The sequence below is a fragment of the Hakea prostrata genome, chromosome 5 (assembly GCF_041222555.1).
Source record: "Hakea prostrata isolate BN-2017 chromosome 5, UWA_Hpros_2, whole genome shotgun sequence".
Lineage (NCBI taxonomy): Eukaryota > Viridiplantae > Streptophyta > Magnoliopsida > Proteales > Proteaceae > Hakea > Hakea prostrata.
In genome coordinates, this window is record NC_142604.1 from 13644384 (window position 1) to 13671130 (window position 26747).

General features: G+C 39.7%; 1 protein-coding gene across 2 annotated transcripts; it reads right to left on the reverse strand.

The window, feature by feature from the left end:
- Positions 1 to 1798: 1798 nt before the first annotated feature.
- LOC149015301 (E3 ubiquitin-protein ligase UPL3-like) lies at positions 1799 to 26430 on the reverse strand. 2 transcript variants are annotated; one of them, XM_089157012.1, is made up of 18 exons: positions 26085 to 26430; positions 24945 to 25916; positions 24535 to 24645; positions 24306 to 24422; positions 24048 to 24218; positions 23801 to 23962; positions 16077 to 16325; positions 15867 to 15988; positions 14308 to 15751; positions 7229 to 7324; positions 4910 to 6496; positions 4559 to 4789; positions 4340 to 4444; positions 3509 to 3589; positions 3358 to 3426; positions 3139 to 3267; positions 2933 to 3055; positions 1799 to 2789 (listed from the first exon to the last, which is right to left on the reverse strand). In XM_089157012.1, the coding sequence occupies exons 2-18, from the start codon at positions 25833 to 25835 to the stop codon at positions 2724 to 2726; spliced, it is 5754 nt and encodes a 1917-aa protein (XP_089013138.1). In that variant the 5' UTR covers positions 25836 to 25916; positions 26085 to 26430; the 3' UTR covers positions 1799 to 2723. The 2 variants fall into 2 exon arrangements, with proteins under 2 accessions (XP_089013138.1, XP_089013137.1); XM_089157011.1 differs by having other exon boundaries at positions 24945 to 25997.
- Positions 26431 to 26747: the final 317 nt, after the last annotated feature.

Here is a 26747-nt window from a genome sequence, read left to right on the forward strand (position 1 = left end):
ATGAAAAATGGTTTGGTGACTTTTGTCAAAAATAAATTATGGAATGAAAAAAAAATTTGGTATGTCAAATAAAAAATTGTTAGAAAATGATAGTGAAAAAAGAGAAAGAAAAAAAATGATTTTTTATAAAAGAATGTGTATTGACTATTTTACCATCATCTTAATTAAAAAAATTATGTCAATTTTTTGCATAAATGAAGATAATGAAGTTTCTCACCATAATCTATAATAGACAAAAATGACTTTTTGGATTTTAGAGGCTTTTCTATTATTTTAAATAAAAAGAAAGTGATAATAGATACCAAACAATTTAAAATAATAAAAAATTCTCATAATTGAGGATAATAATTGATACCAAAAACAAGCCTAAGATTGTTTAAATTCTCTCAAAATTCTTAATATGACCATATTACCCCAAATGGGATAAAATAACTATAACACTCACTACTCTAATTTATATTTTCAAAGTTGTATCACCATCGATACGTGCCTCATCCCCCACACACTCACGACCTCTCTTGAGGAATCTTATGATCGACAATAACCGAGGTTCCAACTAGTGGCAGAGAGAGGAAGGGAGAGACAGGTTTTCTACTTTACAAAATGAAATTGGTGCATGCAGAAACTTTGGAAGATCCATGAGATGGATTCTTGTAAAGCTACTGATGGATTTCTTGAAAGATACCAGGAAGGACAAACTGCACCTTATGACTTGTTGCTCCTAAATTTGCACTGGACCTGAGTTAGTTCAAAGGCAACCTAAGCTGATCTTAAACTTCTACACATAAAATGAACAGTAAGAGTGGGCCCCCTCTGTGGACGGGAAGCCACCTCAGACAATTTAGTCAAATTTCGAATAACACAACACCTTGTAATAAGGAGTTTAGAACTTAAAGAGCATTCAATACTGAGAGATTACAGGAGAGTAACTGTTGTTTTCTCACCTGAGCTTGTTCTATCTTTCATCTAAAACCTTTATACTTAGAATCCATGATGTCCTCCTGGAGAAGATGCTCCTAAACCCTTAGATTGGCATTTTCTTGTCGAAGAATCCATATTAAATATGACGCTTGGCTTGCTGGAGAAGCTAAGGCCTGAATCTTCTTCAAGAAGCTTTTGGTGGAATACACCTGGTTTCAGATATTATCTAAAATATCTATTCACATTGTCCTTTAATTTGACGTACAATTAATGTGAATTGATGTCTTGGCAGCTAAACGTTAAGTTCTCGAGACAAGGGAGCTATGTATTAAATGACGCATTTAATGCTCTGATGCATCCAATTCTTCCCTTAAAGTGACACTACCTACGTGATGCTTATAGTAAAGCTGGCCTCCTCGAAATGCCACTTTCCGGGATGAACCCAACAATTCATTATTGTCTCCTAGATTAGACTAGTACTTGTCATTCATACCAAACGGTTCACCCCGGTTCGCTGGCCTTATTCAAATTAGGCATAACATGATTGATTTGAAAATTGTTACAATTATGCTACATCAAGATAATTTGATCACTTTAAAATTTCAAGGAAGAGTAGAGAGGTAATAACTCACCTTATTGGGGCAATCAGAGTAAAACTTCTGCAAAAGCTCTCAAGTTTTCTTGTTCGTTTTTTTTCTGGGTGGGGGTAAGATGGATCTCAAGTTCGTTCTAATTCGCCCAGCTGAAAATCTTTTGCATCTAAATTAGGTCGCAAGATGTTCCAAACTCTTAAGACTTGCAATCGAAGTAACTAAATAATTCAATTTTCCCTTCTAGTTCACGATTATTTCTCAAGTTTTAACATTCTTTCGAAAAACCATTTTATGTTTCGTTTCTTTGGCTGAGAACCGGGAAGATACAAGATTTTTATGACCTGAATTACAAATTTCATCTACCATTACAATTTTTACTTCACTTTTACTTCCTCTTAATTCATGTAGTTTTGTTATTGTCAACAGTGTCTCTGGGATGGATCTGTCATCTGTGTAGCTGTACAATTTAGCAAGGATGAGGTTTATGTTGATTGTTGCCATACCATAATTTTTACTGCAAGTGGCAAAGATTATCAACTTAAGGACTCTGTGAAGCAATTTAGAACCCAATGTCCATCCCAAAAAAAACACAGAAGGAAGAATGCCAGAAATTGCACACAGAGATGAAAAAATGTAGATATCTTTTGCGTTCTTGTATGCTCATACACTTTTATGCTAACAGTAGCAATTAATGGAAACAATTTCCAAGAGAAACAAAACGTTTCCACCTTATTTACAAGCAATAAAAGCAACAAAACTGCAATCTTCCTCTTCAAATTCGTTGACTAAAGCCCAACAAAGATTCATTTGATGGGTACTGAAATCTAATTTATACTACTCAACAGGATTTGAGAACGAGATTCTGGGAAAGATCAAGGAAAAAGGTTCTGAGTCCGACCTGGTGTGTCACTCTGTAAGAAGGATCAGAATTTACAAGGACGAAGGAGAGATTAAAGTTAAACTGGGGAAAAGCACGCGCAGCAGACCCACTCATCCTGAAACTTGTGGAAGATGCAACCTTGCATTGCCTCCAGAAGGAAATAAAACCGACTCAGCAACGTTTCAGAACGGGGCATTCAGAAGACGTCGTTGAACAGAACTGGCTGTGACTGCTAACCCGGAAAAACTTGCCCATGGATTAAACTATGCTTTGACCCCAAAATCTGTTGTTAAGGGGTAGCGTACAAGTAATCAATCAAGAGGTTAGTATTAAGACAAGTCGAAAGAACATTGGCCTTCACTGATAGCATATAGTAGTTTCTTGTACATGATTTCCTGCATTCAGAAGAAAAAGGTTTCACCAACACAAATAACAGAACACACTTCACCGAAAGGATAAAATGAATACAAGATGAGGAAATATGATAACCAGAGATGAATGTGCAGTTCTACTGAATTTCTTGAAAGGGACTCGGTACCTTGGTAGAGTAGGGAGGAAGCTTGAGGTAATTAGCGCACGTCATAACACTTGGAAGGTCATCATCCACTGATTCAGAAGAACCAGATCCATTTGATGCTAAGTTCGCTGAGGTTGAAGGATGCTGCAATTAAAAAGATGATGATATTAAGAAGTAGGTCCTACATATCCGCCAAGCATAAGCTCGTTATAATTCATATAACAGACCTTCCTCACGATAGTTAACTTTGGATTCAGTGCAGCCAGACCACCAGGTGGAAGCCTTGGAGCACCAGTTACAAACCGGCAGAATGCACGCTGCTGCTCAGGTGTAAATTCTCCCATAATCTCCAGCAACTAAAGAGATTTCAGCAGAGAGTAACATTTAAACAAGGTAAGCAACGAAGAAAGAAGTCAAATTTATTATCAATCAGGAAAGACGCATACATTAATAATGGCCGGGCTCTTAGAAGTGTATCCATGATCAAATTTTATGTGCTCAACCAGAGACTCAGCCTGCACCAAAAGGGAAGTTGCTTAAAACACATAATGGACAACAGTACATTACAAATGAAACAAAGAAGAAACAGCAGCTTACCTCCCACAATTCTCTCCGGCCACAGAGCAAGTAGTCTAGTTCACTAGGAGAAAATATTTGCAAAGATGAGATGTCAAACACCTGAAGTGACGGCAAAAGCGTAACTTAGTTTATTAACAAAGTGACAAGCAGAAGCCAAACAAGAGAAACACCACCAAACCCCACCTCCAAAAGAAACACCACAACAAAAAAAAGGGGGGGGGGGGGGGGAGGGGTGAGAGTTGGGGGTGGTGCAAAGGAGAATAGGGCAAGAAGTCCAAAAATATTACAATGCATTCTTAGGAATAATAAGAACGCCATTGTGGACAATAAAAGGTAACAGTATCGGGTATCATATTAGAAGAGTATTCCCTTTTAATCGGGTGTCATATTAGATGAGTTATTTTGAGATGTCTCAATACTGTGTCAAACAGACCAAAACACACTGAGAAACACATGTACATGCTGAGATATATGAGGATACACAGTTTTGAAACATAACACACTCAAAATATGTAATATGTAAAATACAAAATGTATTGAGAACAAGAAGAAAGGACAATAAGACAAATGCACTTGATGGATTATATATAAATGAGGGGCTTCCTACATGTACTAACATAATACCAATTTTTTTAGTTACCATACTGGCAACCTAAAAGATACAATATGTATCTGTACATATCAGTGGATACAAAAGGATAACATATCAAGATCATCAAAACTCGGAAACCAATGATAAATGAATTGCAGAAGATATGAGAGAACTGGCAACAAGCCCATACAATAGCAATCCACACGTGCCAAAAAAGTGAAAGGAGGGGGGGGGGGGAGAAAGGGAAGAGGTTCTGCCTGGTTGAATCCAGCTCTAAATGCTTCCTTTTGCCTCATAATTCCTGTCTTGACAGTCGCATCAACAACCAAGGAAATATATTCCTCCAAGTTATTAATATTCACCTACGATGTTATTAACAGAACTTCAGGTGCAGGCTTAAAACATGATATTAGAGAAAACAAAGACAGCCAAATAGCATGCTGAAGCTAAAAAGGTAGACCACAAATATACTGTACCATTTCATTTTCCGCTCCAGGCTTTAAAACATAATCAGGATAGGCAGGAAGAGTGAAATCCAGGCAGAGGTCTTCAATAGGAGCACCATGGAAGAGTAACTCAGCAACTACACTTTGATTATTACCACCCATTGCCTCCAGATGCCGCTTTCGGGAAACAAGGACTTGTAATTCTTGCAGGATTTTTCCAAATTCAGCGTCAAACGAAAGAATGTCATGCAAATCAAGCTCCTGCACAGATTAAGTTAAAAACCCACAAAAGACCAATTACATAAGTTCCTCTCAAATGAAAAACAAGTATTTGACAACCGAAAATCAAGAAAAGTGAATATCCAAGTAAGTTAAACTTACTTGACCAAGAACAAGCTTATAGAAGGCTGTTGACAATGGAAGATCCAAAAGCCGGCCGTCTTGAAGAGCTTTTGCCATCACTTGCCCAACAAGCCGGAAATGTTCAATCACTTTCAAAAACTGACTACCATTAGAAGCATCTACATTTAGTGGCCATGGGCGAGGGAACAACCCAAGAGGGGCACTGACTAAATCTCTGCCTTCTAATGTAGAGTCCAGTCCAAGTTTCTTCATGTCTGAAGTGTCTTCAGTTTTATTGATTTTCCGGTTGTCTCCATCGACTCCCATTGTGGATTTTCCCGGCAAAGAATTTGACCTCCACATGCCCAGACTAGCCTTTTGCAGATCATGACTTAAAAGGGTGTAAAACTCCAGAGTAGGACCCAATCCTGTGCCAACCTCCCCAAAATACTCCACTTCTAGAACAGCCTTTTGACTGGAATACATCTCCATAACTTTAGCTGCAGAATCCAAAATACGATTTCTGGAGACACGAACCTTTTGCCGCTGTAATCTCCCAACTCGAACCTCCCTTTCGTTTGTTGAACCATGGCTATCTGTGCCTTGTTGCTGCTGCAAGCGATGCAATGCCCGAGACAACCCAAAAGCAGTTGAGTAGAAGTACTGCCTCCTTGTCTCAAAAGGAAACAAGAACGGGCATGCCTTCGTTAGCTGGTAACACCATGAAGGAAGACTGCCACTGCACAATGCAAGGGCATCCTGGATCTGCCGTGCCAATTTTGGAGTGAGCTTGCTATTGAGAAATTCTTCTTCTGGTACCTTGCCTCCAATTGCGTAAAGATCATCTAGAGTTGAAATCTTCCCCAGTGAGAAGTCATCTGAAACTGCCATCACTCGCAAACGAGGTGCTAACTGATTCAGACCCTCCAACAGACGCAACAATGCCAAAATGTTATACGTAGGGTTAGTTTTCTCAAGATCACACGGAAGCTCCCCTTGCAAGATGCTATCAAGAAGGGAGGTTTTATGCACGGTATCAGAGTTAGAGTTGGAAGCTGAACCAACTTTGGAAGATTTTGATGTAGTGGGAGTGGAACCTCCTCCTGATGTCCTATCAACTTGGCTGTCTGTCTTCTGATAAGTGATAGTATAGATATCATTCCACAGCTTGCTTCCATCGTTAGGAAGAAAATCAGCTCCAGTATATCTTTCATCATCATCCTCATTGAACACAAGCTGACGCTGGACTGCCTGATATATAGTCAAGTGCCTATTTAGCTGCTTTCCACCTGCTGTAAATATTAACTTGGGTGGATCATTCGACCCACCTGCTAGAGAAAATCCCCGACGATCTCGGCCACCCCTGATACCTCTACCACTAGCTGAAGCAAAACCAGCCATCGCAGCTGCAGCAAATGACATTCCACCCCTAGAACCAAATGTGGTCCCACTTCTAAAATCAGCAGAGTCCCGGATAGTAGTAGCTCTATCGCTAGAACCAGAAGAAGGAATAGTCTGGCTATCACTGGTTGTAGGGGCAGCATTACCATCATCAGCTGAATCTCCTAATTTCACATCATGGACCTTGTCAGGCATGCAAGCAGGAAGAGAATCATCTCTCAGCACCTGATAATGAGTTGGGAATCCATCAGAAGAATAGAACAATACAACTCATACAAGAAATTATAGCAGAAGGTTACAACTACACAGGCTTAAAATTCTGTTAGTACAGGACTTCCGCATAGACTGAATGGTGGCTCGCACGGCTCGCACCTACTCCACTTCCAGGGGACCAGGACATGAAGCAACTATAAAACCATTTTACCATAATACTCAAAAATAACAAACTTGAGAACGCCTTCCAGAACTTTAGAAGTGTATGCTCACCCCTCAATGTTAACTAATGCAGCATTCTCTACATGTTTTGTACCTCAATGTTCCTCAGATGGTTTACACTCAAACAATTAGATGAGGCAACAACTCAATGCAGTGTAAAGGCACAAAAAAATGCAAGAAAATACTTCCTCTATGTAAATGGCTGCATAATCCACCACAGAATACTGAAGGTGGCAAGAATTGAACAAAATGAAGGCTGCTATTGTTATTTCCCCCAAATTCACAGTGCTAGCAGAACATTAAGCACCCTGGTTTGTCGAGCATCTACCATTATCTCAAGTCAGGTCAAATCAAACTCGGAAAGTATTAGTAACAAAACATTTTCTTGACATGCAAATTGCAAATCAAGTGCTGCTCCTTGATTTCCAGAGGCACAATTCAGAAGTATTTCCAATTCAGATCACAACAAATTATTACATAAAATTACATAAGAGATCAAAGATCAACAGTAAGGCAACATACCTCTTCATGGTCATCATATTCATCCTCTGAAAGATCATCCTCTTCAATTACCAATGCATCATCAATCTCAACTGGAGAGATATCCAACTCCTCTTCCTACATAACCAAAAAAAGAAAAATAAATGAATGTATTCCAAGTTTCCAACCCAAGTAACAGCAAGCAATTGTCCACATCAAAAACAGAAATAAAGAACATAATTACTTACAATAAAATAAATGTGCATCCACAAAAAATAATTTGAATGACATAAAATGTGTGGATGGTAGCTGCATATTAATTATATTTCTACGTCATCTTCTACAATATCATAGGCTAGGAAGCAGACTACTCAAAAATGCACCAGGGACACTCATGTTAACCAAAGTGAAAATATTTGAAAAGGTAAACACTTATAAAGGCTTCAAGTAGGCAGCAAGTCATTTTTCGTGTCTTAAAGACGTGCTGTCACCTTGACGGATGAATGAAAGGCTGGGACTACGACCCTGCCTAATAGCATATCAGTTGAAGTAGATTCTTCCTTTTGATCAATCAAGACCCCTCCCAAACTGTACAAGCTTCTCCCAAAGCACGTGGCTTTCTGGTTGTACATGATGATATCTAGACAGACAGACATCTATATGAATTGTATGATGAACTACCACATGAGTAGATGTAGGAACCCAAATATGCCGAATCACTCATATTATGATCTCTACATCCTAGGTCTCCCCATTCCGTCATCCCGCTAATGCTCTTCATCTAGCATTCAGACTGAATGACCCTATGAAATTATGCTGATACTTCGACATTACAAGTAACATGGGGGACATCTCTATTTTTTCCCTGGGGGATTTCTAGAATTACCTCTGTTAGCTTTCGGTTCGCATCTGACCATTAAATGAAATGTGAAATTAACCCATTCTCCTCTCTTTGAAACAAGGGGTGCATCCATCCTGTTCGTGCTTCAACCAAACCTTAAGCTGGTTAATTCGATATTAATCATTGATTGTACTTTATAATTATAGTAACCTCACTTCTATTTTTTTCAGTTTCTTTATTTTATGTTATCGTGCAATTAGTTTATCGGTTTTAAAAATAATAAACATTTTGTATGTGTATCTGGGTTACTGCCTAAGTGTGGCAGTTTCAGGCGAAAAAGCAAAACCACTATGTAATCTGACAATAGAGGAGCAACTATGACATACCCCCCCCCCCCCCAAAAAAGAAAAAATTTAGAGAAACTGATGATATGCGACAGAGAGTTCACTTTTTGTGCAGACATTATGCAAATATTTATCCCCATGCTTGCCACATGTAGTTTTGTGCCTTGGAGTATGATTAATATCGAAAACATAAGAGTAGGTGGGATTAAGCATCTTAGAGGAGTGGTGCTACAGTTCTCCATGTCTAGGGAGGGGTACCAAAATGCATGTTTGAAAAAAGCAGGCATTTGGTTATGTCTAATACATGTTCATTCAGACCTGGGTGACCATAGCACATAAGGATTGCCATTAATATGCTGCCACACTTCCAATTCGAGAACCATGATTAGTTTTATTCAACTACCATGGAAAGGACAAGAAAAGAAAACATAATACATCTGTTAGTGTTATTGTACTAGGATGGCTACCACAAGGGTCAGCTAAGGGGTACTTGACCCATATGTACCATAGGGGTACATAAAGAGTCAAGTACATAGTCATATTAACTTTTTGTCCTTGCTTGTGTCTTAAGTAAGTTATTTGAACGGAAGTTTATCATACCCGCTAACGGGAACTAGACCCACATCTACCATGGGGGTAAATATGAATCAAGTACATAGTAATATTTTTCTGTCCTTGCTTGTCTCTCAAGTTAGCTTTAGTTTTTTGCCCTTGCTTGTCCCTCAAGTTAGCTAAAGTAATATTTTTCTGCCCTTGCTTGTGTCTCGAGTTAGCTATGGCAATATTTTTTCTGTGCTTAGTTGTGTCCGCTATTTATAGGAAGGTTTGTCACCTTTATTTACTTTTCTATAATATTGTGATAATGTGACTAGCTTAGGGAGAAACCTTCCTAAGGATTGCTTCAAAATACTATAAAGAGACAGTCTAAGGGTAGAGAGATCACACGGAAGCCACACCTCTCTTAGCGGTCTCTTCCCACAATCAACTTGTCTTCTCCTTCTCCATTCTCTTCTCTCCTCATAATCTCTGGTTTATTTACTTTCTATTTTGTCACATGCTATCAACGCCCTCAGTGTAAGAAATATATCCAACCTATACAATATTCTGAGAGTTCTCAAGGGACTCTTGATTTTACATGCAACATCCCTTATGAGAGGCTTCCTGCAGCAATTCTACCAAGATATTGCTGCTCAAGCTATAAACTTAGGCCTTCCTGTTAGAAGGCCTACAAAGGATTAAAATATTACTACCCTCTTCTATGACAATCATGTCTACCGTTGCTGTTTCCGAACAGTTTTTCCAAAAATTCTTGAAGATTAAGCTACTGACCACCTCACCAATTGATGCTGCTCTCTTTTTCCAAGGGATGCCTGTAAGTGTAATTACCTGAAGAAACACTCAATCATAATTTGGTGTCTTTTTCTGCTCTGATCTTCTATTCCTGGCCAACTCTATTGCTCCATGTGGCCGTCCTGTCTTTGAGCAGTTTTTTGAACACTGCTGTCGATTTGCTAGTTTCTATACCACTTCCCTAAACAACCTGCAATTTTGGGTTCTGTTCCTCCTCTATGTACTGTCATTCACAAACTTCCACAACCTGCTGTCTGTGGGCTCTGGTAAATAACTAACTCTGCTGCTGGCAGGTCTCTGTTTTGCCTTGTTTCCCCTGCTGTCCTCCTGCTGCTAATTCATTTCTCTTCCAATTTTATTGATATAAGGTGAATGATTCCATGTCTTCAACCAATATGCTGCGAGTTCAGATTATTAAAGGATCTTGTATCCCTGCTTGATGGCTGGAGTTAGTTTTCTGCAAGTTCCATACATAAAAAACTTGAAAATGCTCTGTTTCTTCCAAGTTATCTCCAGCTCAATCTCAGCTTATCATAACCAACACCTGGGATCTTAATCCCCTACCCAATGACACCCTTCACATACTGTTTCTGACTATGGCTGACTCTATGCACTCATTCCATAATTATGTTCCTTGTCCATATTTTGCATACCTTTCCATTAAATACCACCTATGCCATTAATCCTTGCCATGCAACTATAATTTACCATTAATCCCCACCAGGTATTTACCATATTACGTCATTTGCTACCACAGGAGCATCTATATTTCAGCCCAGCCTAATCTAACTATCCGATAACTTCCATCGCTCACCTCCATGTTTGGACCATATCATCACCACCATTAAACTAGTCAGTGATCCAATTTTCAGTCACATCAGATCATTAAAACAATAGGTTAGTCCCTTGAATTTCAGACTCCCCAAAGGAACATTAAATTCTAATATAGATCTAGTGCAATCCAACCATTAGAACCATCCAAAATAATAACCACAAACACCCTATACCTATCCCCTTGATCAGCCCCACTAACCACTAAAACCTTGGTTCTAGTGTACTTCAACAAACTGCCATACAACTAAACACCCTAAATGCCTGTGGCGTTCAAGAAACAATCCTTTGCCCTTACAATATGTTTCAAATTGCAAATAACATTCTGTTGCCTCTTCTTACCTAGTAATTCTACGGTTGATCTGACAAGGCAAAACCCAGAAAAATAGTTATGCTATCTTAAGAATTCCCAATGACCACCCATGATTCCAAGAACAATATTCACTATTAGTTGAGTTTCAAAGTTAGCTCCCCAGATCCCATCCTTTTAACCAACATAATCATGACTCCAAAAACTCCAACCAAAGCCTCAGGAACCCCTTTAAAATCCCCCGCATTAGCCCTACACTACCCTTGTTCTCCTTCAGAATTGATCTTGGCTTGCCAACTGTTAACAACCCCCAATTGATCCCTAAATTCAATGGATGCATCCCCTGCAACCAGCTCTTGGTAGCCTTTTTTGGTTTCCTTCACACACCACAGTTTACACACAAACTCACACTTCCAACCTCACACATGCACACTACAAATGGAAAGGTAAACAAGGCTTGAAGAGGACTGGAAACGGGTTAACACTTCAATACTAAAATGAAAAACAAAATGCAATTAATGCTTCCCCCAACATGAATAACTAATTGCACCCAAGGAACAAATTTTGGTCGAAACCAGGATTTTGACCCAAGACAAGGCCGAAACTTTTAGGATTCAACCGAAATTTTGGTAGAAACGTATGATTTTTTTTTTATTTCGACCCAAGGTTTCGGGCCTTAAATGTCGTCCATTTCTTGCTTCCTACCTATTTACAGCATAATAAACACAATAAAACTAGTATTTTGCCCCCAAAAAAAAAAATAATGACAATTTATCATTGTAGTATACTACAAATGACTGGTTCCAACAAGTACAAATTGTATTGCACACAGGCATAGAATCATCAGCACACATGAATGGTTTGATAGAATGGCTACATATACAACAAGTCAACAAAATAAAATGACTAACTAGACCAAGTGATGGTGTCTCACACATATTAAGTTGAAGCCCATATATCATATAAATACAAATTTAGAAAATAATTATTAAAATAAAAAAATGGAAAAAAACAATAAAGAAATAAGTTTAACAAAACACAATCATAGATCATAGTCCTAGGCTAAACATAAATTAACTTCAAGGCAATACAAGATCATTTAAGGCATAAACAACAAAAAATAAATAAAATAATAATAATAATAATAATAATAAAACTGGAACTGCTGGGTATGGCTCATGTTTCACATTATATTGCTGCCGGGGTTTCCTTTGTAGCTGTTTTGTGGCTTAGGAGGTGTTTGGAGGCAAAAGATGAACAAAAGATGCGCTTGAAGGCAAAGGAGTCGTGGAAATTAGGTAAAATGGGATAGAAATCAACAAAAACTTAGGGAAAACAAATTGGAATATTAAAATGGTCGAAACCTCTGAAATGGTTGAAATTTCCGAAATTTTGGTCGAAACCTCCGAAATAGTTGAAATCTCCGAAATTTTGGTCGAAACCTATAACTTTTCCAAAATAATTAGAATTTCGTTTCGGTTTTCAAAAAATGCAGGCATTTCGATTGAAATTTTGACCGAAATTTCTTCTATGGGTCTTCCCCTCCCAGCAAGCAACCTTACCCAAAAAAAGCTACTCCTCTCTTTCCCTCTCTATTCCCCCTCTTTCCCTTCAAATACCCTAAACCCAATGCCCTAAAAGAAATCCTCACTAACCTCTTTCCCCCTCAGCCAAACCCTCTTAATATTCCCAACAGCAAGTAGCTGCTCCCATTGAGTCCCTGCCATGTGTCCTTGTCTTTTAATTCTGTCCCTCACATGGCTGACCCTCAATATTGGTCCCTGACACCTTACCCTCTCAAGTTGCATCAAATATTCTAGAGCCACAAGGAACTAATAGCCAGGTGGCCCATTATGATTAAACTTCTGAGGCCATATAAAAGTAGGAGATTACTGTCCAACAATTGGTTTCGCCAGGCTGAAGCATATACATAGACCAGGTAATGAGGAAAAAAGATGTTAGTTCCTGGAGGAAGGTCGTAATCAAATTGAATCAGTATCAAGGAGGAGGAACAGGCTGGAAGGAAAAGAATAGCAAATTACGGCAGTGTATTTCAACTCAGGAAGTATACAAACAATGCACCTGTACTAGGTATCAACTAATGGCAAGCTCACTTCTGCATAAACACAAAATAGTTTGTGCTTCAATCATAAAATGTTGAACTCTTCATGACGAAAAGAAAAGCTACACAGATGCATAGTTATCAAACTAATCTCAGAAGGAATTTCAACTTGACCCCTATGATATGAGAGCAGTTTCAGGAAACCAACCTCAGCACTGTCATGGCTGCAAGTGAAACCCATTTACCTGTCTAACCCAATCCTCATTTCGAGGGAAAGGGTAAGTGTGGTAGATGAATCATGAGTTTTTTAGCCCAGCCCACATACAATGTCTAGTCCAAGCTTGTCTACCAATTAGGCATGGACATGCAACACTGGCCTTGGAAAACACTGACATAGGGTGATCTGACTCAAGACTGCAAGAGTTAAATAAGCCAAGAATATGCCTGAAATCACTCCATGAGAAATGAGGAAGAATGTTGACGTAATCCCAATTTTAGGCTAGGGTAGTATTGGGATTTCACTAAAATTAAGGGCTGCCCAGGAAATCAAGCAAAGAGGAAGGCTTATGCCAGAAGGTTTAGGATGTTCTATGGCCCTGGAAACCCTGCTGTAATGCTAAACTCAGACCTGAACCTAACTAAAACTCTAAAAACAAGGGTTCAGGGGGAAGGGGCTGTTCGGATAGGGTAGTAGAGGGGCTGCCCTTGCTGTTTCTGCAATTTCAGAACTTGGGACTTGGGGAAGGTCTGAATTGCATAAGCTTTAGGTTTTCAGAAATTTGACAAGAGTTGCAGAAATTAGAGGAAGAAGATGAAGTGCAGGGGATTGGCTAGAACTTTAGGATACTTTCTTGGAGCAAGCTGTGAAGGCTAAAGGCTGCTGTTGAAGGAGATGAATTGCTGTTTGAAGTAGTTTCAAAAATCCGCCGTAGCCCTCCTAAAGAGAACCACAACCTTGTGTCTCACAAAACTCTCAATTTTATTCAATCCAACTTGAAGAACTACAAAGAATTCTTGGTTATTCATAACCTTTAGTAGACTTTGACCCTATGTGGGATTCCTTAATAGACAAGATCCCACCACTTGACCTAAACTACTGATTTGGAATCTAATTGATTAAAGACCCCAACTCTAGGTGGGATTCCTTTATAGATTAGGATCCCACCATATGAATTAATCTCAAAAGACCAAAACATTAAATTTACGGAACACTAGAAACACATGCTGAAATAAAACTTTAAGTGACTTAAAACTCTCATGATCCTTTATAGGAGAAGGTAAGCAAATGTTATATACTGCAAAGGATCTATTTAATTTTACTCCCCATGGAGATTTCAATCCCCTGAGCAAGGATGAATTAAAACTAAAAAAATAGCAACGCACCTCAGAGCTAGAGTCCCCTCCATGAGTTGGTTTCATTTCTGCATCTTTTTCTGATGCTGCTTTTCTACGAGAAGCATTTCTTGTCTGAGGTCCTCTCATCTCATCTAGAGCTGCTGAAAGAACACCTTTACCCTTCCCTTTCGAAGAAGCTGCAGTTCCCTGTTGTTGAGCATCCTTTCTTGCAGCACCTCCAATGGTTACAGATGATCTAGATCTAGTTGAATGACGACGTGTGGAAGAAGCAGGGCCAGAAGTGGATGGTGATGTAGCACCAGCCCCAGTGGGTGTATTCCCAGGCTCAGTTTTTCCTGGGGAAACTGAAGGCTTCTGAGCAGACTCACTTCTCTGAACTCTTGGCCAAAGAAATTCTTCAACTGCTGCTAAGCTTGCCAAAGGATCAATAAGTACAACATTAGAAGAGTAATCACGAAGCGATTTTTCTCCTTGCGCTCTGCATAGACGCAGCTTAAAGGGCTGAGACAATGCACTAAGTCCACAGGAAAGACGTGAACTTCCACCGGATGGCCTAGATGAATGGCTCAGAACAACTGGGAACCTCTCCAAGGAGGATAAAGCATTTTGCAGTTTCTGAACCAAGACATCCATAGGAGCTCTGCTCTCGTCATTAAGACCAGCCTGATCAGCAGGAAGGGCAACCGCAATGAATGACTTATACCTGCCAAGTGCTTGTTGCCGAAGCTTCTGTAGGTTAGCCTCAGACAATCTCTCCTTGGAAAATGTTCCACAGGAAAAGTAATTCAACAGAGCTGAAACAACCCCACTACCAATGAACTCAAATGTGGACACACTATCTCCTTTGTTCAGCTCAGCCAGCATCTCGGATATCACTCCAATTAAGTAGTCTTCAGTGTCAGCAGAAAGTTCAGGCAGGCGAGACCCAGACGCTTTTGTTTTTCCCTTACCTTTGGATTTTTGATCATCAACTCCAGAATTCAACTTCATACAAAGATTCTTCAAACGAAGAAGATCATCCGTCACTCCAATATCAGCTGCTTCTGAGTCTGCACTAAAATATTTATCCTTGAAAGCTTTCGCACGAGTGCTGACAGCCATGCGAATGCTAGCATTAAAACTTGGAATTTCTGCTGAGGTGGGGGGAGAGCCAGTACTTCCAGTTACAACACTTTTTGACTCTTCCAAAGAATTTACATCTGGATTAGCGCAGCCACTGCGTCGTCGATAACGCCTAGAACGTGATGATGCACCAGGTGTGGAGTCATTATCCTTATCAACCGAAGATGCTTGGGAAGCAACTGAACTTGATGAATCGGTTGTTATAAGTGTATCTACAGCATGTACCACCCCTTCTCTAACAAACACCTTTGAGAAAGTTCCAGGTAGTTTGTCCATAAGAATCTCTGCTATCTGGAGAGCAGGAATCAAGACTTGCGGATCCTTCCAGGCTAAAACGCCAGCTAAGAAACTGGGAGATTTCCAATAAGATATCCATAAAGTAGTTAAAATGGGTTAGTACATAAGTTAACATTCAAAATAGATCATAATAATCTCACTCATCAGTGTCATCAGGTATCCAATACCTTGATATATTAGTTACACTTATTAAAGACTGAATCATATCCGCTGTGCTGAAATACATCAATTTCCCGATGACTGAGAGACATTTGTGGCGAACTGGACCATTAACACTGGATCCATATATCTGCTTCACATGAAAAAAAAAAATTGGAACTATATTGTTCATTAACCAGAGTGAATCGATGCTTGCCTAATGAATAAAAAACACTAACCTGTATTAAAACAGGAAGAAGATCCATTCCAAATTGCTGTAGAAGCTCAGGTTGCTCTTGTAATAGCTTTTCACGAGGAGAAACTTCAGGAACATTCCCATTTGTGTCTTCCTGTCTCCCAGAACTGCTAGCAGGAGACTTCTTTCCAAGGGATCCTTTTACTAGGAAACTAGAGCAGGTCGGAAGCAAAATCATCCCTTGCGGCAGAGGAGGGAGAAGTTCATCCGCAAGACTAACAATCTCAAAAATCTGTTGACCAATTGAAGTTTCAAAACATTAAAAAAAAAAAATTAACAAAATACAAAATAAAATAAAAAAGGAGAAGGAATCCAGATCATATAAAGGAAGATATTAAAAAAATGCTTCTGATGCTTGTTTAAACCATAAAGACCCTTTTATGATACAACACAAATCTTACACTTTCAATGTCTAATCTCATCCACAACAAGAGCACGATTGTATTCTATGCAAGAGAGTGTAACATAGCCATGTCATCCAAGCATACTTAGCTGTTAAGGTAGTCTTCTAAAACAACATATCTGCTCACCGTAAGTTTAGGCTGCTGCAACCCAGGGAGGTCTAGGAAGATTGTTAAAGCAGCAACAGATGCCACCACCAGTGGAGGAAAGGCAGAAAAATGCAGCAGTGGCAGCAGGGAATGAACCATTGTTTCCTTCTTAATAAGCTTCTCTACTGGTGCTTACTTCTTCTTCTTTTCTTTTCTTTTTTTTTCTCTAGCTGTTCACCATACCCAATACAAAGGGTAGAGAAAAGAATAATATTCATGGGTCAGGCACAATCCATCCACAGATCTGCCATTCAAGTTGAACACGTAATTACGTAAAACTTCCATTAGGTTCTTTTAGGCAAAACCTACCTACACCTTCAAGAATAATATCTATGTATGTGCATACTAATCTATAAATCCGCTAAATTTCTGCTCAATTCCATTTCCCACATGGCAGTATGAAGCTTCAAGATATGGTCGGAACTTGAAAGGCCAACTTTTACGACTTCGGTTAACAGCCAAAAGGAATAGGTAAAAGGAAAAATAGATGATCAGCCATATGGTTCAAATAACACCAAACTTGACATATCTCACTCAAGTATTACCCAGCAGTATATTCATCCATGCAGTGCAAAATGGTGGATCTGACATGTTAAACATATGTTACCAGTTAACAAAAAGCAATTTCCAATGAAACTCGGAGAGCAAGATCGACTTCAAAAAGTGGAGCTCAAGGATTGTTACTTAAATGTTAAATCAGTGACACTTCCAACAATACCACTTCTTCCCCTTCAAATAAGTCTTCCGGACAAAAAAATCACAGGCGTTCACTGCTCAGTGAGTAAAAGATATTGTCCACAGGTGTACATCAAAACTTCTATCATAAAACAAGAGGCTTGGTGGTCTTAAGAATGGTTAAAACAAAGACACAATTTGAAGTCTCGGCATCTCCGTCGGTTTTGTTCAACCCTATATAAGGAACTGATCGCTAAAAACTAGTTCCAAATAGTTATCTACTAGCCATGTTTTCTTTCTGTGGGAATGCCGTAGGACTCCATGAATTTTGGAGGAAATGCGCGAAAGAATAGAGAAGGAAAGAGGATGGCAGTAGCTCCGGTGCTATCCGACGCTTTAGCACATTATGTCGTATTGGAGGTGCCGGATACTGACACGAGGCAAAAACAAAATGTATTTTTCGTGTTCCAATCTCATTATGTCCCATGACCTTCTCCAAGGAGTATAGAAATTACTAGGTGCATTGCCGATAGCAAGGGCACTAAACTAACAATTTGGAATAACCAAACGACTAAGTTGTCTTGGTAAATTGCTGAGATCTCAACTGAGTTGATGCTTTTTATTTTTGCAAATTCTAGCCTTTGGTTTTGTGGGCCATATAACCTAATTAGGTCATTAAACTTGAAAGTAGCAGAACCCTTTTTCCTGATGCAGATCTAACACTGGATTGGGCTATTCTCCTCTGAAATTAACCTAGGGTTGATGAGGTTGTTGATGTTCAACGAGTTTGTATGGTCACACTCATATTCTATGGCTCTAAAAATTAAATGCTTAGGCCATCAAAGAAAAAAGTTTAATTAACTGCTTTAATTATGTGATTTCTGTGTATTAACTTAGAAGGGCAGAATATGTCTTTTCTTAAGAATTTATTTCATTTTTTAAGTGTAAGTCTTATTTAATTGCAAATAGGTTAGCTGCTGTCCTAGTTTAAGTCAGTTTCTAAGTCCTAATTTCACTAGAATTTCCTATGTGATGCTATGCCCCTATCTATTACAAATTTACAATAGAAACCATGCAGATTGGCAACAACGTGTTGTTCAATTTGGCAGGTCCAATGTGAGACCAGGCCTAGTTCCTTGCTGTGGCTGAACTGACAGCCTAGTTCATATCTCCTTTTACCTATTTTCTTTTTCTTTTCTTTTCCTTTTTTTTTTTGGGGGGAAATTCTTGGATCTGATACACGCAAATTTCAGGGTCAAATCTACACCAACACTTATAACTGACTCAAACTTGGAGGAACCATTCCTCCCTATTATACATTCCCCACAAGTTAGACCTCCATCCAAGTCCTTCAAACCCAGTAACCATAGTACTACTACTAAGATTCAAACTCCTACCAAATTTGAGACTCAAACCAGCAATCAGATTTAGCTACTTTTCAATACATATCATCCTTATAACCTATAAACCAATCCCTTTAAAGTAAGAATCAAAACCATTGTAAATACCCAAAATATCGTAACCTTGTTCAAAAATCTGGCTTTGGGCTGATTTCGTTAAAGATCCTGGAAAACAGGCCTTCACTCAATTAAGGTGAATGTGCCTCTACAGCCTCATCCAAAAATCTGGTGTTGCGCTGATTTCATTAAAGATCTTTAAAGGGTTTGGCCCTCATTCAACTCAGGCTACATCATTTTCTAAATACTAACTGATACCATAGATATGGTCACTGCATATTATGCAAAAAAAGTCTGTATCCACTGCACAAAGCTCCTCCATTTATCAAGCTCAGGGGAGGTAATACACGCAGCCTTCTGAAGAAGTTGTTTCCAGCCACTGTCGTGGTGGAAAATTAAGAACTCTTAACCACAAGTCCAGAATGATGCATTTAAACATAGTTTCTCAGGCTTCGGGAGTTTGGGCTTCCAACTGACACTCAAGAAGGGACAGCCTCAAACTTGACATCATTCTACACCTTTCTTGGCTATATATAGACTATTAGGGCATATAAGACACATCTTAAAAATTTCAATCTAACTCACTTTTCTGATTATACAATATTCTACAACAACCATAACTTTACCCAACTAAATGGTGTCAGTTACATGGATTCAATAGAAGCTAATGACATAAAGGTGAAGTATAATAGAAGCTAAAAATAAATAAATAAAGAAGAAAGAGTAAGAGAACGGACAAAGTCAAAGAATTAGTCATGGCAATATCCTAGAAACATCCCCTCACAAGAGGTTGGTAATAAGGGTCCTTGTCCTCCAACTCAATCCATGGTCAAACAAGGCTTGAGCTCTACCATATGCATATCCTTTATTACCACTTCTCTAATAGTCATCTTAGGCCTCTCACTACCTTGCTTAGCTCCAACAAACTGAATTTGGTCAACCTTCCCTACTGGTGCCTTCGTGGGTCTCCACCGAACATGACCATACCACCTTAAGCATCTCTCATGGAGTTTGTCCAAGATTTCACCCCTGGCTGAAACCCTGTGGTCCCAAGGCCACTCCCAAGTGGCACACCTATGGCTGGGCAAACCATAAAAGAGAGGTGTTTCGGTCAAATTTCGGCCTTAATTAGTTGCTGGAATTTAATTTCAGAAGTCTTAATTTTCAGAGTCTTATTTTGATTAGAAGTCTTAGTTTGATTTGGTGGTTGAGTTTTTGAGTCCTCAAGAGTCTTTCTTTAAAGGACTCTTATGGATAATCAAATATTTTATTCCAATAAGAGTTCCTATAGTTTATGTGGTTATTATTTTGGTGTAAACAGGGTATACTAACTTACAAAGGAAACCCTAGTGAAGTTGGTTTCTAAGTCTTAGTTGAGTCCAAATAGTCTCCCAGTTTGAGTTATGTTCTTTCTTTTGATGTAAGGCCATAAAAAAAAGCAAGTCTATAGTTGTAAACTTTAGTCTGCATTGAACAAGAATTGAATATTACTTGTGGGAAACAGGTCATGGTTCTCTTTGGGAGGGCCATGGCGTATTTTCAGCTCTTTTGGTTCAATTGTAGTCCTCCATCCTCCAGCAACAATTCATCTTCAACAGCGGCATCCAAGTATTAGCAACCCCCAGAACCTCCCTTCATCCCTAGCCATCACAACCCCTCCCCACCCCCATCTCCTCTCTTGCGCACCTAGCAACCCCACCACCCTTCCATCAGAGCCCCCCCCCAACATCACCCTAGAGCCCCTCCCCTAACCCCTGCAATACCTCCCAACCTGTCCCCGTCCCGTCCCTACACTGCAGCTCTCCCATCCCTCTATTCTCTCTATCAAACCCCTCCCACCCCCTTTTCTAACTTGTGGAAGATCTCAAAAAAAAAAAAAAAAGAGGAAAAGAAAGATTGATGTAAACCCAGGTTTAGGGTTAATCTTCAGGATCTTCTAATTTGGAACTAGCACACAATTAGGTTTCTAGGTGTTTTGGTTAGGGTTTTTATAGGTTCTAACACTGCCCAGGTATGCTGAATTTAAAGTCCCAGATCTGATTTTATATAGGAGTTAAAATTCTGACTTGAAAATCAAATCCTATCTCAAGTAGGAATGGGATTAGGGTTTCGGCCAGAGGGGAAAGGAGGGCTAGGGCTGCTGGTTCTGCAAGGCAGAGAGGCTGTGATGATGGTTTTCTGTAGTTCAAAATTGATCTAAGATAGATCTGGGAAGTTGGGACAGAAATAGAAAAGTTTCAGAAAAATCTGAAAATTCAAATTTTCTGCAACTTTCTATGACAAAGATGAGTTGCAGAAAATTTTCAGATTAGGGTTTAATGGTTTAAAAGGGCTGATGGCTTAGGGAATGTAATCCCAAGCTTGGTATGATTCTAGAAAAGGTTTTGGGAGTCTAAGGGGCTGGGGATTAGGGTTTTTAATCGACTATAGCTGGAAGAGAAAGGCTTGCAAACTCAAGGGAATGATCTAGGATGTAGGGCAAAGTGAGGGGGTGGGGGTGATTTGCGATTGGGAGGGGAGTGATTATGAGGTCTGAAACTAAGGGGGAGGGGCTGGGATGGCTGCAGGCAGAAGGGGAGGGGAAGGGCTAAGGGAAGGGATTAATACTTACTTGGTTGATGACGAACTGCAGAAGCTTCAGTTGAATGCTGAAAACTGTGAATGAATGTCTTGAAAATAGAAGAAACAAAACACCAAGCCAGCCGCAGGTTCTCCCAGGATCCCCATGACTTTACCCTTCTATTTTATGAATACTTTTTTTCATTCAATCAAGTTTGAAGAAAAACTTACACTAGAAAGGCTGTTGATAGCATGAACAAAAGACTCAGACTCCTACTGGGTTACCCAGACTGCTAGGGCCCCACCACGACTTAAATTGGACTCTAACAAAAGTATCTAATTACTACACAATCTCAGCCCTTAGATCTGAAATCACACTTAAGTTACCTGAATACCTAATACTAAACTAGATAACAGACAAACTGGACTCCAAAAAGAAATAAAAGTTTCCTAATTTAAGTTATCCTTAAATAATGACTTCCTAAAATGAAACAATGCTTTATAACTTTATGACTCTCTTCAAAATAGACTAAACTACTGGACTTTGGTCTTCATTATAGTTCTATCCAAGGGTAGGAATTGACCATTCTGCCCCTAGGATGGATTCAGCCTACCTGTCTCTAGTTGGGCTTGGGAAATTTTTTTTTTTTTTTTTTTTTTGGGGGGGGGGGGGTCCAACCCTAGATACATCAAAGATTCAAGAAAGATTGCCCAAAATCCATCCAAGAAACCACCAATTTTTTTATCCAACCCCCTCCCCAAAGTCCTCCCTAAACCTCCTCTCCCACCACCCCCCAAAAAAAAAAAATTCATCTCTTCCCTTTTCCTACCAATCGTAGGATCAATTTTATCACTCAAGGTCATCCCATCAGGAATTTGATGAAACCGTAAAATTTCCCCTTTTCCCAATTTTCCCAACCCATTTAGATTCAGTTAATTGAGCTTTCCCCATTATAATTTTAGGTAACTAAAACCATCCCCTAGGGGCCTGTCAATTACCCATATCAATCCTAACTAGTCTCTAAGACCTTCCGATAATTCTTTAGGGATCCACACACATCCCATAATATTTTACTGATTTTGCTATAAGATTCTGGGCAAACCCGTAGCTTTAGGGGAATCATCCAAAGAACCCTAACCCTAAAATCAGGTTCACATCATTGGGGTAACTCCATGTTGGTGCTAATACAAATTATTCCTTCCTCTATTTCTCCTAGGCTGCGTTTGTTTGCAAAGGTGGGGTGGAAAAAAAGGGGTGGGAAAAAAAAACATGTGGGTCCCACATGTAGTGGGGTGAGGGAGAAGAAAAGGAAAGGAAAGGGTTTTGTGGAAAAGTGATGGGGTGGGTCCCACTTTTTACTTTTCCCAACTTTTCCACAAAATCCCACCAAATATGTGGGGTTTTAAAATAGCATGGGGTGGGAAAGTTGAACTGCCACATCAGCAAACAAGGTTCCTTGAATCAAGGAACCTTGTCTCCCACTTTCCCACCCCAAGCAACCAAACATTCTACCATTTTAGGATTTAAAGGAAAAGTAAGAAATCTACACATTTTTCAAGAATTTTCCCACCCCACCTTTATTCCAGCAAACAAACGCAGCCCTAGTGTTACAGATCCTCCTCAACATCCTTATCTTTGCTACATTCATCTAAATTATATTATATTACTCTTCTAAGTATCCAACATTCTACCCCCTATATCATAGTTGATTGAATTACAGCCCTGTAAAATTTCCCTTTAAGCTTAGAAGCATGCATTTCTCACAGAGCACTCTAGAAGCACCTCCGCTACCAAACCACCTCTCCTTATGAAACGCAATTTCCACAGCCTCATCATCATGTGGTCTTCTCCAGCAGCATGTAAAAGCACTCTTTCCAATTTCCATCTCTTTCAATGTCTTCATCATTACTAAGAACTCTTCCATCCTCCCTTATAATACATTCCGCTTGGCACTAAATTTGTGGTCATCCCATCTCTCACTTTTCTATGTTAAAAAATAGCTTTTTCCCCATCCTTCAAATTTACCTTAATGTAGACATTGCCAAATTTCTTAGATCTTGTTTTTCCCATGATCATCTTGACTTCATTCTTGCCAAGCTTGTACTTCTTGGATCCTCTCCTATTTAGACCCTTAACAGAACCACCAGCAGGCTTTTTTAGACTTGATCGCTACTGGGATATCATAATCCCACCAATAGATCTCTCTAGGGGAGGGGCATGCCAAGGAACTATAAGACATCTAACATGAATACATGAACTAGTAGTATAGTAAATCTACATCAAGCAAAAGGCATCAAAAACCATGCACCATAAAAAAGATGAACAAAAATGGAAACCTGTACCAAATGGTTGCAGTTCCAGTAATATACTGGTAAGTTCCATCCCTCTCTTGAATATGAATACAGATGCAGCAACCAAGAAAAGATGTGCAAAAACAATTAAGTAAAAAAGAAACATGACATACCTGCTCTGGCGGTCTAGTTAATGCAGGTGAAACAGAAATACTCGAGACTAATCCGGAACCTGAAAGAATTTCCTTCAGTATGCCACTGATCCCAAGGAGGAGGAGAGTTTTTGCACCCAAAGGGGAACCACCGGCACATGTTGAAAGAAGCCGAATTAAACCCTGGAAGTGCACAAAGCAGAACTTCAAAATCTGGGACTCCAGAAACAAAAAAACATTCACTTCCAAAAACAGTCATTGCAAATACCGTGTAAGTTGGCGTGCTTAAGGATGCCTGACCACCCCCAGAATTGCCAGAGGAAATAAGCGATGCAGCTTGAGCAACCAACCCATGATTACAGAGTTCATCTAACTTCTCAGGAGACGATGCAAATGCCTCAGCAATTCGAGTCAAGCAAACAGAAGCATGCTCCAAAACCTGCAAATAAAACAAAAACTCATGTAAGTTAGAATAGAAAGAATATGGCTAGACCGCTAGAATGCGAAAACTTGAGAGTTTCTTTACCTTTGTATCATGATACTGAAGAAGATTAGTGAGCAAGGGAACGGCTTCCATCACATAGTCAGCAGCATCCGAAGGGAGTTTCTTACACATGTTGGCAGCAGTGGACAAAGCCACTCGCTGAAGGATGAAATAAAAATAAGTATGGCAATTGATCACAAGAGGCAACACACAAATTTTCTGTCTCAATACGCAGAATCACCTAAACACGAAGTTCTACTGAACAAGTTACCTGGACTCCAGTGGAGAAGAAGTCAAGAAATGACAATACAGCCATAAGTGCACCAGCTCGCAAACAGGCCGTTGGATGCTCTTGCGAAATCTTCTTAAGAGCTTGCAGAGACTGCATATATCATAATACACCAATATAAGATATGAATTCTGGAATAAGACTAATACTCCATGGGACTAACTGTAAGAGACCATCTACCCTTGTCACTTACATGACAAAGAACTGAAGAACTAGCTGTGTCAATCATAACGAATATAAAAAACCGGGTTTGCAATTAAAACTGAAACGACATATTACTCTTCTTCCCCCATTATTAATATGCCAGTTTTCTCATGAGTCTTGTATTGGATGAATAATATTCAGAGAAATAAACAAGTGAATGTAAGATGAAGTATCATATCAAAATTCACCTGTTCTGCCAAGTCCATGTACTCGATGGTGAGCAACCTTGCACAGAAGCACGAAACTGCACCATAGTGAACAACAGCAGCACAGGACGAGGGAAGCACATCACACAGATGAGTGAGTGCCCGGGCAGCAAGCAGCATGATATCAGCATTGCCCTCGTTATTCAGCAGTCCCACAAGCACGGGCACAAACGAGTCAACTGAAAATGTGCTAAGCGATTCCTCGGTTCCAATAGAGAGCAACTCGCAGAGCTGTGTTAGGGCCTCCACCTGACGCCCTTCTTCTCCATCCGCCCGCAACCCAGTTAATATCTTCTTCAGTCGCCCACTCTGGTGGGAGGAGGAGGCGGCCGCCGCCACTGCAGAAGATGGAAGTAGATCGTCCAGCCCAGCACCAAGTTTCCGGAGAAGCCCCTGAAGAGCACTGCTTGCGGACGTCAAGTTCTGATGCAGCATGCCTACTCCGCCCTCACTGTCAATGTCATCATCAACCCCGCCACTACTGCCACCATCAATACTCAATCCTAAATTCCTTTCAAGGTCTCTATCTCTGTCTCTATCCCTATCCCTAACCCTAATTTCGGCCTCCTTCTCTTTACCCTTATCAGAGTCCTTCTCCCTCTCCAAAACTGGGTTTTTTCCACGCCGCCCTCCCGATTCTCGTCGGGCACCAGACCCAGATGATTCAGTGGTGGAATCCATAGGAGCAACCGCTACAACTGATTCTTGAGAACGAGAATTCTGGCGAGAACGAGTGGATATTGTCGAAACAGGAGGTACCGATGATGCTGATGATGATCCAGAAGCACGAGCTCTCTTACTTGATCGGGTCGTGGGCTGAGATGAAGGGGCTGCTGAGGAGGCCTCCGCCCGCTTCCGACTCCGTGTTTCCATACAAAACTCCTTCAAAGCGAAGAAGCAGCTCGCCGTCAACGGCGATGAATCTTTATCCGATCCCACGGAATTCAAGCATGTCTTGATCACCAATTTCAATGAAAGAAAGAATGAATAAAAACCCAAGCTTTCTTCTTTTTTGGTACCAACCCAAGCTTTATTCTAGTGCAACGAAAAACCCAAATGAAAAAAAGGAAACCCTATGAAAAAACAAAAGGAAACCCTAAAATCCAAGTAAATATCAATCACCTTTCTTAGAATCAGAAATTTTGGTACACAGTCACAGACGATCAATCATAATTACTTTAGCCACCACACAGTATTGATAGTTTGATACCGCTTAAAAGTTCTTGACGACTCGAATTTATCTTGATAAATCTCACCCAGTTAAATTGATAAAAGTATTAGATGTCCTGCACTCCTGCGAAGAATTTTCGGATTGCTTTAATAAAGCCCCATACGAATTGAACAGATTCTCTCCTTCGCCCTCTTCCTCTTTTTTTAATCACTCACTTCCAAGCTTTCATGGCGGTGTAGGCGTAAGCGTTTGGTGCCATTTATACATCGCAATAGCGGATCTCCTGCTCCTGCTCCTGCTCCTGCTCCTGCTCAGCACATTTTTTTTATATCGAAATTATTATATTATTTTTTATTATTGGAAAAAAGACCGGAGATGCTCGTCATATAATATATTAAAAAAAATAAAAAGACATCACCTTTAGTCATTGGGTTCTCGGTTCTTATGGTATATGTAATGAATCCGGATCATCTTCCCGTATAAAAATCAGTGGGTCCCACTAATTTTTGTGGTCATGAAGCATCTAGGAGCACTTTGTGCTCTCTGTCGGAGTCGCTGATCCGGACTCATATGTAATAGTTTAAAAAAGTACTTAATAGTTACTTCTTTTTCTT

Coding starts and splice junctions, on each gene's coding strand:
- LOC149015301 (XM_089157012.1), bottom strand. CDS start 25,835: ATGGAAACACGGAGTCGGAAGCGGGCGGAGGCCTCCTCAGCAGCCCCT. Junction 15,989..16,076: donor TTCTTCCTGTTTTAATACAG/GTTAGTGTTTTT, acceptor CATGTGAAGCAG/ATATATGGATCCAGTGTTAA. Junction 4,790..4,909: donor ATAAGCTTGTTCTTGGTCAA/GTAAGTTTAACT, acceptor TAATCTGTGCAG/GAGCTTGATTTGCATGACAT.